The sequence below is a fragment of the Phasianus colchicus genome, chromosome 13 (genome assembly GCF_987193195.1).
Source record: "Phasianus colchicus chromosome 13, bPhaCol1.hap1.1, whole genome shotgun sequence".
Classification (NCBI taxonomy): domain Eukaryota; kingdom Metazoa; phylum Chordata; class Aves; order Galliformes; family Phasianidae; genus Phasianus; species Phasianus colchicus.
In genome coordinates this window covers 15,755,355-15,768,550 of record NC_143448.1, presented here as the reverse complement: position 1 = coordinate 15,768,550, position 13,196 = coordinate 15,755,355, and the positions used below count along the sequence as shown (strand labels likewise).

Below are 13,196 nucleotides of genomic sequence, written 5' to 3'. Positions count from 1 at the left end.
CTTTAGTAAATAATGTAGTCATGTTGCCTTTAAGATCATGTAGGCATGCTGCTGTAATGAATAAATACATACATACAATGAATGAAACTAAAACTTCCATTTTGCAAACCAGTGAACTAATTATACTAGACTTGACTTTAACAACTCCACAATCATGTAGTCAAAGTTGATGTGACGTCTAAAGGTAAGTTTGAGTGGTGCAGACCTGTGTCTTACAAAAACAAAATAGCACAGCAGAGGTTTGGAGTACAGCTTTTTTTAAAACATGATGCAGAAATCAGGAGAGAAAACCAAGTGCCTCTCAGTTGCTCTAAAGGGAAGTCGGGGGATATTAATCCACGTAAGGTGACACAGGTGGAATTCTGTTGGAAGTTTGATGTATGCTACTCAAGCAGAGTTCCTAGCTTTCAAGTCATCCTACAACCTTGCTGCATTCATCATCAGGAAGAAGCTTCAGTTAGACCAGCATGCACTGGTTGGAGCCAGACTGCAGCAGCATAAATTCAAAGTTTGCCAGCATCAATCTGTAATGAATGCTTTTCTTCAAAATAAAACGGGGTGAGTGTATTTTAGATTTGGACTATGACTAAATGCTGTGTAAATTGAGGGAAAAATTAAACATGCTTACCAGCATGTTCCTACAGTAAACAAATAAAGGAGATGCTTTTTTTACAAAATGACCACCTTTTCTGTGGCTTTTTATGTCCTGATCCTCAGGACTTAACACTAATAATTACTGGATACTAAACATTAGAGGCCCATTGAAAAGATGACTTTTATGGGAAATCATTCCCATGTTTCTCCCACAACTAATAATTATGTCTCTTTATATCATAGGAGTTAATTATGTCATCACATCTCCTTTCTGTTTCACAAATACCAACCCCTTTCTCTCTCAGATTATCTAACTGTGTCATATAAATTCAGCTTGGATTTTTTTTTTCAATCCAAAATTACTTTGGAAGGTTTTTATCTGAAAAGACTGCACATCTCAAAATTTGCTTTTTTCCACAGTGAATTGCTGCCTCTCCATCTGAACTGTGCATACAAGTGCAAATTATCTAATTGTTACTCTGAACAGAGAGAAAAAACAAGTAAATGCTATTAAGCTAGAAGAACAAGACCACTTAAATAATAATAATTGGTGTTTTGAGGTGGTGACATTTCAGTCCTTCTGTCTGTGTAGAAAAGTTAATCAGGACTTTTCATCAGGCCATGTTAAACAGGTGGACAAAGTACCATTATGCATTGTTAGTGAGCCATCATCTAATTTTAGTAATAAAGATGAAAGATTACATAGTACGCTAGGTATAACACTAAGCTAAGCACTGGAAACACGTTTGTATGAAAATGTCATTCTGATCTGTCAGGAGCCTGCTGTGAACACAAAATAAGGACAATGTGAACTTCACTGTCATTAAATTAGCTGTAAGACAATTACTTAAGCCTTTCATGATTAGATTAGGAGCGTGGCAGGTCTCAGTTTCTAATGCTCCCCTTAACTGGGGTCTCCATAGAGCTGGTGTTCTGCAAGTCAGGAGTCTTTGCTGCTTCTTTGCACTGATGGATCAGGAATTGGGATCTTTCTGTAGCAGTGGCTCTTACCACTGTACCATAAATGTTCCAGAGCGACCCTCAGCTCTTCAACTAAAGACACCGGGTTTTTCTGTGGCAGTGCAGCACCTGCATTGCTAACCTGGGAGAAGAGGAGGAAGACTAAGAACGGTGCCTAATGGAACGGTAGCACAATTTCTCCGGCGGGTGGAACGGAGCGTTGCAGGCTATCAGACGGTCACACGGCATTTCAATCTTTTCGTTTTAAAAGGAGTACTTGTATAATTTACCCACACGGTGGCGCTCAGCATGTTAGAGATGGAGCAGCGGACCCATCCGAGTGGCCGGGTACCGCAGTGACTCGGCTGCAGTGCCAGCCGGCTCCATCGGACAACGTCAAGGTCTGAAAACATGTTAAGAATATTGAAAATTGTCACTGGAAATGTTTACAGTCACTCCTCACAGAACTGTACCACTCATTTTATCTTACCCATCATCCTGCCACCCTTCTCAGATTGCTGAGGTGAGGCATTTAGCCTGAGTCTGCAATTTTATACCAAGCTCCAAGTGTGATTAGATAGTGCACCCACTAGGCCAACAGGAGCCTGTTCGTTAAGCCTGCAAACAGTGCTCTAGATGGCACAAGCCAGAGATGAACTGTAAGAGCAGCCTAGGAGTGTCCTCAGGGTGATTCTGCTGCACTTTCCCCAGGCTGCTCGGGACACAGTTCTAGAGAAGCTTTCCTTGGCAGGGGAGTGCAGTCTGTGGTATCTGCACTGGATAGTTTCCCTTACAATATTGATATCCCTCTCTTCCTGACAAAGCATAATTCAGTCACTTCAGACCCAATCTATTTTAATGCAGTACAAGCATCCTACATCCCCTGTTTTACTTGTCATTTGTTTATAGTGTTCAATTATTCATGTTATTGAGTGTCTGTCCCTCAGAGGCTATTTTAATGGAGGTACAGCACTTCTACCTTTCTCTAGCCATGAAAATCAATCACAAGTTAGGAGGATGAGTTAGCACTTGGAACCCGTGAGCACTTCTGCTTTTCAGCCATCACCCCCTCCCTTCTTCACTGCAGGGGCTGGATCAAGAGAAAATGACAGAGAACTCAGTATTCTTGGCCATTCCTGGCTATTCCAACTGCCCCACTTGAGCTACAGCTACCAAGGCAAAGTCAGCTCAGCTGCAGCTGAAATGTTTTGTCTGCCTTCCATTAGACTAAGGAGCATTTCTTAAATCAGGATGCTTAGTTAATATGTTAGCCAGTGTAGAAAGAAGATGTTTAATACCTTGGAAGGAATCTGTCTACTTTCCATACTGTGGTGGCAAAGATAACATGTCATTCCCATGTGATCCTGTGTGATCTAAAGTCATATTTCTGATACAGAATCTAACAGAGTCTTGAAAAGAGACTTCACAGTTGGCACAGCCAGTTCCTCTTCCTCCTTCCTACCTATACCTGTGCAAGTGAAGAGCTGTAAGGAAGAACAGGTAGTCATTCTGATGTCAAAAAAAGCATATTAGGAAGAGTCCTTAAGTTTCACCTAGCTGATAGTTAAATAGCCTCAACACTGCATCACTACTGGAGGAAAGAGTGTGTGCTCATTACAGAAACAGCTCTACCACAGTCAGTGCTCCATATACACCAGGCTTAGAAACCCTCCTCCTAGACCAAGTGGCCCTTCAGGACTAGAAAACTGAAACTGCTATTTTCTGTGCAATAAAATAATCACTATTCACATATCTCGTACTTTCCTGCTATGAGAGCCCCTCTTTGCCCTCCTGCAAAGAGGACAGACTGTTGTTTCCATCCTAGCACGGGGTTTGGCAGCTGAATGCTCAATTGCACAGAATGGTTCAGTGCTGCTGACCACAGCAGCACTGAGCTGGGAAGGATTAAAACCACAAGCAGTTAAAACATAGGCATCCCTTTCTGGACTACAGGCTGCTACCCTGCCTTTATCTGCAACAGTGCTAAAGATACAAGACTATAAAGATAGCTACACGCACTTATGCCAACTGATAATCTCATCTTATCTTCTTGAGAAGTGGTTATACTTCAGCAGAGCAGACTGCCAACCCAGCTCCACACACAGAGTGTCCTGAATGGAGACCTTGGAGATTGCTGTTTGTCTCCAGGTAGGCAGTGCATCACCCCCTGCATGGACAGAAAGGAACAGAATTCAGACCCTCAGACAAAGGAACTCACAGTCTGTCCATTAAAATATAAGGTTTTATATTCACCACATGCTCACAATTTGTTTTCTTAACCTTTAATGACATTGAGAAGCTACAGGTTTATAAATAGATGTGACAACCAGTGATTAGATGCCATTTTGGTGGAAAATAATCTGAAATGCTGTAAGGCTACGTTACAAGGCATTATTTAAAAAGTTGATTTTGAACTTCTGGTGATATTACGTTATTCTTACAAACATTAGAAACAAACATTACTTAGTGATGTGTCAACACTGCAGAAGAAAGTGCAACCAAAAGGAACAGAGTAATAACATTTAGAACAAATCCTTTCATCAACAAAGCCCGTGTAAATGAAGGAAACAATAAAAGCTTGCACGTTACACTGTCTTGGACAGACAGCAACTCCACTACCAAGAGCAGCAGTCTAACACTGTCCTGGAGGAGTCAGGTTTGTTTAAATTGCAAACTTCCTGTCCTGGCAGTCAGTTTTCCTGTCCCCCACACGCAGGTGTCTGCACCCAGGCACAGCTGGGGTGTCCTGGTCCTCTGTAAATAGAGAATATTTTGCTGCTCAGTGCTGCCCACTGAGGCAGTTCCGTGGTGCACACAAATGCCTGGGATACTGCAGTTTGGAGATGGGACTCAACAGTAATCCAACAGTGCTGGGCCCACTGCTTCTGAAGGGCTTTAAAAACACACGTGTTAGCTGTCTGAGTGTAAAAGTACAATACAGTTTGGTTTGTTGCTAAGATACAAAATTTGAAAACACGATGGCAATGCAATGTTTCCTCCTGGAAGGTGACACGGAGTAGAGGAAAGCACAGTGTACGACCCTGCACTGCATGTCTGTGAAATACTGTCCTGCTACTGCTCCTCTGACTGCGCTTTTGGTTTAGGGAAGTCAGACTGGACACAAAGGAGCCTCAAAATCTAACAGTACTTAAGACCCAGTTTCCTTAGTGACACTTTTAACAGAATGTTCTACACACAACACACCAACACAGCAATGATACCAACCAAGTTTACCCCTAAGAAAACAGGAGCACGGTAATATTGCATAGAAAGATCTCCTTGGTAGAAATGCACTGGGACTAGAGCTTTTTTTTCTGCCTTGCTGAATGAAAGCACAAACATTTTAAAAAGCATATCTCACATTTGACATTTTTCTTAGCTATATTCTTTGGAATTGCTAGTGCATATGTTAATTCAAGCATATTTTATTTTGCATGCTACTATTTGATATTAAAAGAGTAAAACTGGAAGGAAAGCAGTTTTTCTGCCTCCCCCCAGAATGGAATGTAAAATAATTTTTCCTGTTGTTGCATAAAAATAAAATCCAATCTTTCTCAAAAACAGAAAGCTCCAACACAACAGAATAGCTGAAGGAAGAGGATATCCATAAAAGATAGGAAAATCCTGGGTTAAAAAAACTCTGCAAAATAAGTTAAAAGCACTATTCAAGAATTGAGTAAAGAAAGAGCCCACATTTACCTCCCACCTCAAACTGTACATGACTGTAGAACCTAAATTTTGGTACTCAACTGTATTTTCATTTCAGTAGGCAATCCTGCCACAATCAGCACATGGACACATGGAGTGCATATGGGAGGAGAGTTAGGGGGAGTCTGCCAGAAGGCCATGCAGCACAGCATCACAAGGTAGAAGTCATTTTCTTCAGCTACTCCTTACACTGAGCACCTGAATCCCAATGTACAGAGTGTGCAGAGAGATTAAGTCCACCTAGAAGCTGTAACTAAAAGCATTATGCAGCATCAGAGAAATCACAGGAAAAGCTGTAAAGATGATCACATCTACACAACTACATTTCATAAAAAACTAGAACTTCTGCTCTCAGGTAGAATATATATCTTTAGAATATCTGTGTAAGTGGTAAATATATACAATAAATATATTTTGTTATACTATCTATAATCACAGTTTTTTTACCCAGCGACATAATTTGAGAGGTATACCAGGAAGATGTGGTTCTGACAGTAAATTCTTTCATATTAATGTAAGAAAACACGATCAAATTCTTCTGGCTGCTGCAGATAACAGCTGAAAGTGCTTCAGGAATTAGAATTATTATTATTATATATTTAGAATTTCATTTTAATAAGAAAGCCATTGGCATTCTGTGGGACAGTTAAGGAACAAATAAGATTTCTTCCTAGGAAATGCTGAAAGGCACGTAAAGATTCCAATATAGATATTTAATAATGCATTAAAAAGCAGATTCGGAGTATTTTTGTAGATGATGTTAAAACACAGAATTAGCAGATGTGTGCCTGTTTGTGCTACTGAGAAACATTTCATGTATGTGTGAAGAAATTGTGTGTCTTTATGAACGGACATCTGCTCACTGCAGTGATCCACCTTCCCCAAATGTGCTGGAATAACAGTGTGCACTTACTCTGCTACTGAATGACACACTGAGGCACGTGCATATGCATCAAGAAGTTATCTGCAAATGGTAAAAGGAGGAAATAATTAATGAACCTGAAGAAATGCACATGTATTGACAATGATGTTTCAATTCTTGTCCTTATGCTAATACAGCCAGCGAGCTGAAATTCGGTCTACAGTCACTTAATTGGTTTGATTCTTGTTAGGATTTCTACTAATTGGGTAGATTTCAGAAATACTGCTGTAAGACGCATAGTATTGCACACAAAAAAAACCAAGCAGCTTAACTGTGCAAAAGCAGACATGAATGTCTATGGGCATACAGCACAACTTACTGCAGAAGGGATCACCGTATTGCACATGAAATAAGATGGCACGTTCCATAAAGCTACAACTTTGCACAATGAATGACAGTCATCTCTGTGTCACCGAAGCCGCCAGCCATGAGTAATTCACTTAGAAGTGAAGCACACTGCCTAAGGGTTATTGCCTTGCCTACACCATTCTACACCACTTGGACAGGAAGGTGGCGTGGGCTTCAGTCACGCCAATGAAAATAGCTGAGCTGATACTTCTGCTCCACAAGAAGACTGGCTTGAAGACAATTTGCTCTCTTGAAAAGTAATTCAAATATTTTGCTTTGCCTTGCACTCAGTGCACCTGCAGTTTTTTTGTTTTTCTTTTTTGTTTTTCTAAATCTGCCTTGAGAATAAACTCGTGGTAGAAGTGAAACTGTGTAAGCAGAGCAGTGCAGCTTTGGCATATATTGCTGAGGAGTTTCTATTTAAATGCCTCAAACTTGTTCCACAGACTTTGCCAGTAGCATCCTCTGGGCCACCTGGGCCACCTTCAAGGCTTTCAGAAGTCCTTATGTGCCTCCAGAAGACTTGGTCTTTTACTGAAGTTACACATATGTCACTGATAATCTGTGTTCAAGCTCAAGCCCATAAAGCTACCCACAAAATTTAGAGCTGAAGACAGGCTGAGCTGCTTCAAAGCTCAGGAGTCTGCTTTGCGAAATGCTCTGATGTGCTACATCCCACAAAGGTTTAATATTCAGATATTTATTTAACAAAGGGGTTAAACCTTCATAAATAAAGTTATAGCCCTGGTTAACCTACACTGCACAGAAATTGCTTTTTCCCCACAAGCAACAGCACTGGCATGCTCCAGAATAAGTTGCTGGTTTAGTGTGTGGGCAGAGAAGGCAAAGAAAAAGCATTTAGGAAAGCTACAGCAAAACTGAAGAGATGTTTGGCTGTATTCCCACCATATCTCAAAGTGCCTCCAAATGGAGAGTGCCTCCTTTTCCTTCTCTCCAGCATTAAGGCTCTTACAAAAAGCTATGTTTAACTAAAAGACACTTGGGCTTTCATGAGAAAATACACCACTTGATACGCTTTTAGGCTAAGACTTAGTTCTGCAATTCTATCTTTATAGATAAATAAATACACAGTGTTACTTTATGACAAGATCAGGGCCTTATTCTAACAGGTGAGATGCTCAGTAGGTCCTAGCAATATGTTTCTTTTGAGATCACAGGGATGGGAACACTTGGTAGGGAACTAAAACCAAGCTATGATAGTATATAGCAGCTACTGTCACTGTGATTAGACCAGAAAGAGGTCTAGAAGAATTAAAGGAAATGCTCTTTTCCCATCATGTAGCCAAATCTTTTTCTCCAGAATTCATCAGTTCAATTATTCTGACAGAACCAGGAGACATGAGTGCTCCCAGATCCCATCGAAGTCAAAAGGTTCCATGAGAACTTGACACCAACCAAGCTGTCCGAGATACTTACAAGGAACTCAAAAACACATTAGAATTAATAGAATTAATGTCATTCCTGAAAAACCTAAAGAAGACCCAAAATGTTCGAGACTGCATCTTACAGCCCTGCATGAGATCATGTCAGAGCAGGTCCAGAGGATGGCCACAAAAACGCTCCAAGGGATGGGACACCTCTCCTATGGGGACAGGCTGAGAGCTGGGGCTGTTCAGCATGGGGAAGAGAAGGCTCCAGGGAGACCTGAGAGCGGCACCAAAAGGGGCTGTAAGCAGGAAGGGCACAGACTTTGTAGCAGGGTCTGCTGTGACAGGACAAAGGGAAACGGTTTCAAAATGAAATACAAGGAGGATACAAGGAAGAAGTTTCCTCAGTAAGGGTAGTGAGGCACTGGCACAGGTTGTGCAGAGAGGTGACGAATGCTCCATCCCTGGAGTCACCCAAGGTCAGGCTGGATGGGCTCTGGAGCTGTAGGAGTCCCTGTTCATTGCAGGGGAGCTGCAAAAGATGGCCTCTAAGGGTCTTTTCCAACTCAAACGACTCTATGATACCAACATGAGTTTTATCACTCTGAGCAGTGACACTTCAGAGGTCCCTGTCCTGCACACAGACACGTGCTGAGCTCCTGGAGGGCAGCACCGGGCAGCAGCACAACCCGTGTCCTCTGCTCAAAAAGCAAGCTAGAAAAGGAAAACCCTTCACTGCTCATACCAATCTAAAGCACAGCTTTGAAGGCAGAAGTCAACATACTCTGCCATCCCCACGCTTTTACTGATACACTTATTTTCATATGGCAAGATATGGCTTTTCTTCAGTAGGTCAGAGCTCATCCAGCTTTGTGAAATCTGCCTTTTTCCAGAATGAGGAGAAAAAAAAAAGGAGTGTTTTCCAAGCACTCCTGCACCGACAGCTCAGCCGAGGAACCTCAGTCAGACGGGAAATGGAAATCAACCCGCAGGGCCGAGAGCCACCGGCACGGCTGAGCCCCGCGCGGGGCGGCTCCACCGCAGCGCGACAGAGCTGAGCGCACAGCTTTCAACGGCAGCGCTTTCCTAAATGCGCTCGAACACGCGGAGCGCACAGCCCATCCCGCCGCCCGCGGCCGGACCGCTGTCCGGGACACACGGAGCGCACGTCGGTCATCCGCGAAGCGATTGCAAGCGTCCTCCGCCGACTTACAGCGCAGCGGCGCGGCGCGGGGCGAGGCCGGGGCCGCTCCGTCCGTCAGATGAAGTGGATCCAGGCGCTGCTGTCGGGGTCCTGCGGCGGCCCCGAGGCGGGGGAGCGCGCCCGGCCCCGCAGGCGGTAGTTGGAGCCGCCGTTGTTGTCCCAGTACTCGGCCCCGGCCACGCGGTAGCGGACGGCGAACTCCAGCGCGGCCTCGGAGCCGGCGGCGGCGGGGCCGAGCGGCAGGTGGAAGGCGAAGCGGTCGGTGAGGCCGTCGGCCGGCCCGGCGGGCTGATAGGCGGCGGGCACCTCGCTGCAGCTGGCCCAGCGGTCGAGCGTGTAGCGCACCGACACGGCCTTCTCGTAGGCCAGGTTGAGGACGCGCACGGCGCCGCGCAGCCCCGCGGCTTCGCAGCGCACCCACTCCAGCCTCACCTTGTGCTGCCGCACGCGCTCCGCGAAGCCGGGCCCGGCGCCGGGCTGCGGCGGGAACAGCGGCTCCAGCGGCGGCGGCCCGAACGGCACCGGCGGCCCGAACGGCACCGGCGGCCCGAACGGCACCGGCTCCAGCTCGCCCAGCGCCGGCGGCTTCCTGGTCTTGAAGAGGTCGGCGCGGCGCGGCGCGGCGGGCGGCGGCACCCGCGGCAGGTCGGCCTCGCAGAAGTGCCGCACGGAGATGAGCTCCAGGCCGAGCGAGTCGGCGAAGCGCACGGTCTTGCGGCGCGAGGGGCTGTGCCGCGGGGCCGGCCGAAGGCCGCGCTCCCCGGGCGTGGGCAGCGACTTGGCGCGGCGGCGCTGCGTGGGGCTGGGCGGCACGGCGGGCAGACGCGGCTCCCGGCCGCGGGGCGGAGGCGGCGGCTTCTCGGGGGCCGCGTCCCGCGGGGCGGGCGGCGGAGGAGCGTCGCCGTCGGGGCTGCAGGCGCCCCCGCAGCGCTCGGCCAGGCTGCCGTAGAGGCAGGCGCTGCAGCTGAAGTTCCGCGGCAGGTAGAGCCGGGGCGGCGGCGCGGGCACGGCGCTGTGCAGCGAGGCCGCCTTATCCATGGGGGCGGCGGCGCTCAGCGCTCAGCGCTCGGTGCGGGGCCGTTCTCCTGCGGCCGGCGCCGCTCTGCCCCGCGGGCCATGCGGCGCTGCGGCGGGGCCGGGCAGGGGCGCGCCCCGACTCATCCCGCCCCGCCGCTGCCCTACTTGCAGCACCGCGCCGCCGCCTTCTGGGTCTTTCCTCGAGGAGCTCAGCCAAGAGGAGGAGGAGGAGGAGGAGGAGGAGGCGGCACAGGCAGGGATTCCCCGGTGGAGGCGCGGAGATGCATCGCGCGGCGCCGTGCCCCGCCGAACGGTGCCAGAAATAGCTGCGAAAGGAAGGAGCGGAGCCGGGCTCGCGCAGATTAAAGTGGCCGATAAGAAACAGCTGGCTGGCAGCTCGGTTCTCGCAGTGTACATTTAAAGGAAGAAATCCAGCTAATCCGCGATAATGCGGTTACGGTGCATCAGCTGAGGGAAACGGACGCGCCCGGCCGTGCCGCAGCGCAGAGCAGCCCCGCTGCGAGCGGCCGTCACGGCACGCAGGGTGCGATGTGCGGGATTTGCTGTGATGACGGCCGGCCGGCGCTCCAACGAATGGCAGGCGATGAGAAGCGGAGCGGCGCAGCGCTGCGCGGAGCTGAAATACCGCCCGGCCAAGCCGCCTCGCTCCGGTCTTTCCGTAATCTGGTGCTCGTTTTTAATTAGTAAATTGCATTAAAAACAGTGATCCTGCCAGAGGCTGAGCCTGAACTGTGCGGACGTGTAATTCTCGCTTAACTCCTGAGCTTTTCCACCTTCGTCATTCCGCTCGCGGCTCTGTGGCCGGCGATGAGGTTAACGGTGGGAGCAGCGAACGTGATGGAACCGAACAGCCACCAGAACACGGGGCACAGCTCACTGTTGGCTCACATCGGGAATATCAGCTTCAATCCCTTTCTTAGGAAGCATGAAAATAATTGCCAGGTTATTTTCACTGGGTTCCTAATCTCCTTAATGACACAGAAGCAAGGAAAAATTATGCCTTGCGGTGTTAAATTTGACACCGTTATTATTATTATTATTATTGGCTAACGTTAATTTCAGTTTAAAACCACTAACCAGAACTTCATGTATTACATGAATATTTAAAGTTTGTATTTTTAAACGATGGTGAAACTATGAGAACTAATAAGCTGCAGTGGCTGAAAGCTGTACAGGAAAGGTGTTCAGTTTTGTCTTTGTGGTGTAGAGTGCCAACAAAGCTGCTTGGGCTCATTTAGCTTCTGCTGCATTTCACACAGTAGGGATGTTCAACTTCCCTCCTTCTGGTAATTTTGGTTGCTTCACTTCTTAGCATAAGCTTGTGTAATACTTTTGCTTTTTGGCTTTTTCAAGCCTCTTGTTTGCTTCACAAAATTCTAGTAATATTTCATGGAAAAAGAAGGAAAGAAACAACAACTCCTTCCTGGACTGATGCTACAGAGCTTGTGTAACAAAGCTGAAAAATGTCCATTCCCCAAAGTTAGTAAAGCAAAGACATAAAAAAAGAAAAAAAAAGTTCCATGATAAGAAAGCAAAAACCCAACGTGTTAAGCTTTGGAGTGGTCAGGTCAAAGCAATGTGAGCTGCAGAGGGGCAGCCCTATAAACAGAGCCATGTCATGAGCTGCTCAGAAATTTGGGTTAAGTTCAGCTCTTGCCATCATCAGCTGAAATCTACTTGTTTTTTTTGCCATCTATTTTTTTGCAAAAGAAAGAGTAGAAAGAGAGAATATAAATGCATGGCCACTATAAATAATTTCACAGTCCTTGTGGAGTAAAGATGAAAGAAGGCTTTTTAAAGGCTTCTAAAAATTGGGAATTAAATGGGGCTTAAATAATGAAAAGCTCAATGTAGCAGCTTGTCCTACAAGTGCTCAGGTTTCACCTGCAGTTTCCCCCACACACCTCAGCTTCTCACAAACACCTCAGCCTTGTCTCTGCTGGGCACTGAAATTTACCAGACGTGCACAGCCAGCCTCTCCAATGGCCTGCAGCCTTGTGCTGTGATAGGTTTGTAACAGGAAGCAGCAGACACCTTCATTTCTAACAGGAAATGATTTCAGTTTTGCCTGCTGTAAATATTTGTGCACCACGCTTGAACTCTTAGAAGTGAGCAAGTGCTACAGCATGAACAGAAACTGTGCCTTAATATATGCAGTGGTAGGCAGCCGTACACCACCCCCTCTGTGTTACAAACATGTACATTTTAAAGTTGAATCTGTCTGCTGTTTTATGGTGTGAGTTATGACAAGGATGTTAGCCAAGGCTCTTCTTTAAAAGGGAATGTTAACAAGCTGGTAACGAAATGATTCGTTCTGCTGCAGCTAGCCCCTTCAACTATCATCTTTCTGCTGGAAAATAGTCTTTTTATGATGAGACAGTTTTGAAAGTTCCAGCAGGAATAGACCAGTCGTCATGTAAACGCTGGAGCTACACAGTGTTGCTCTGTTATACTGTAAGAAAACCAAAAGGTTTTACATTACATTTAGACATAGGAAATGGCAATCAGTCAGGCACTGTTGGCATCCTTTTGCACGTTTAAGGGGCACAATCACAGAAAGAAATGTTCTCCTAATAACACTGTCCTACTCACTTTCTGCAGACCTTCCAGCTGATACAAGCAGCTAAAGGCAGCCTCTGCTCTGCTGCATGCACTGCCCAGCCCTGACACTTCTACAGTGCCAGACCGCACTTCAAGTCAGCCCAACGCCTGAGAAATTCCAGCTTCTCATCTTGCCACTCGGTCCTCTATTTTATTATCATTTCAACAATTCAGAGAAAAAAAGGCAGAAGTGATCCAAATCACAGAGGGCAATGAACTGAGCTCTCTTCTGCTGCATTTTAGCTGTTGTCCTGACTCCAGGTAATCTAGGAGAAAGCAGATGCTGGTGCTGGGGAGCACTGATGGAACCAACCGAACTATGATGGAACCATTAACAGGGAGAGGAGTGTCTGTGTGTTGGGACTCATCCAAAGTGGCCATTGTCACATATCTGCTTCAACTTTCCAAAACAGGCTTATTTATAGCAATGAAA

At 46.5% G+C, this 13,196-nt stretch overlaps 1 protein-coding gene across 2 annotated transcripts; it reads right to left on the bottom strand.

Annotated features, from left to right (window-relative positions):
• Positions 1-179: 179 nt before the first annotated feature.
• On the bottom strand, positions 180-10,657 carry PPP1R3E (protein phosphatase 1 regulatory subunit 3E). Of its 2 annotated transcripts, none has more exons than XM_090149395.1 (2): positions 2,853-10,657; positions 180-1,957 (listed from the first exon to the last, which is right to left on the bottom strand). In XM_090149395.1, exon 1 carries the CDS (start codon positions 10,160-10,162, stop codon positions 9,179-9,181), a length of 984 nt encoding a protein of 327 aa, XP_090005521.1. In that variant the 5' UTR covers positions 10,163-10,657; the 3' UTR covers positions 180-1,957; positions 2,853-9,178. The 2 variants fall into 2 exon arrangements, with proteins under 2 accessions (XP_090005521.1, XP_090005522.1); XM_090149396.1 differs by having other exon boundaries at positions 180-3,038; positions 3,574-10,657.
• Between the last annotated feature and the right edge of the window lie 2,539 nt (positions 10,658-13,196).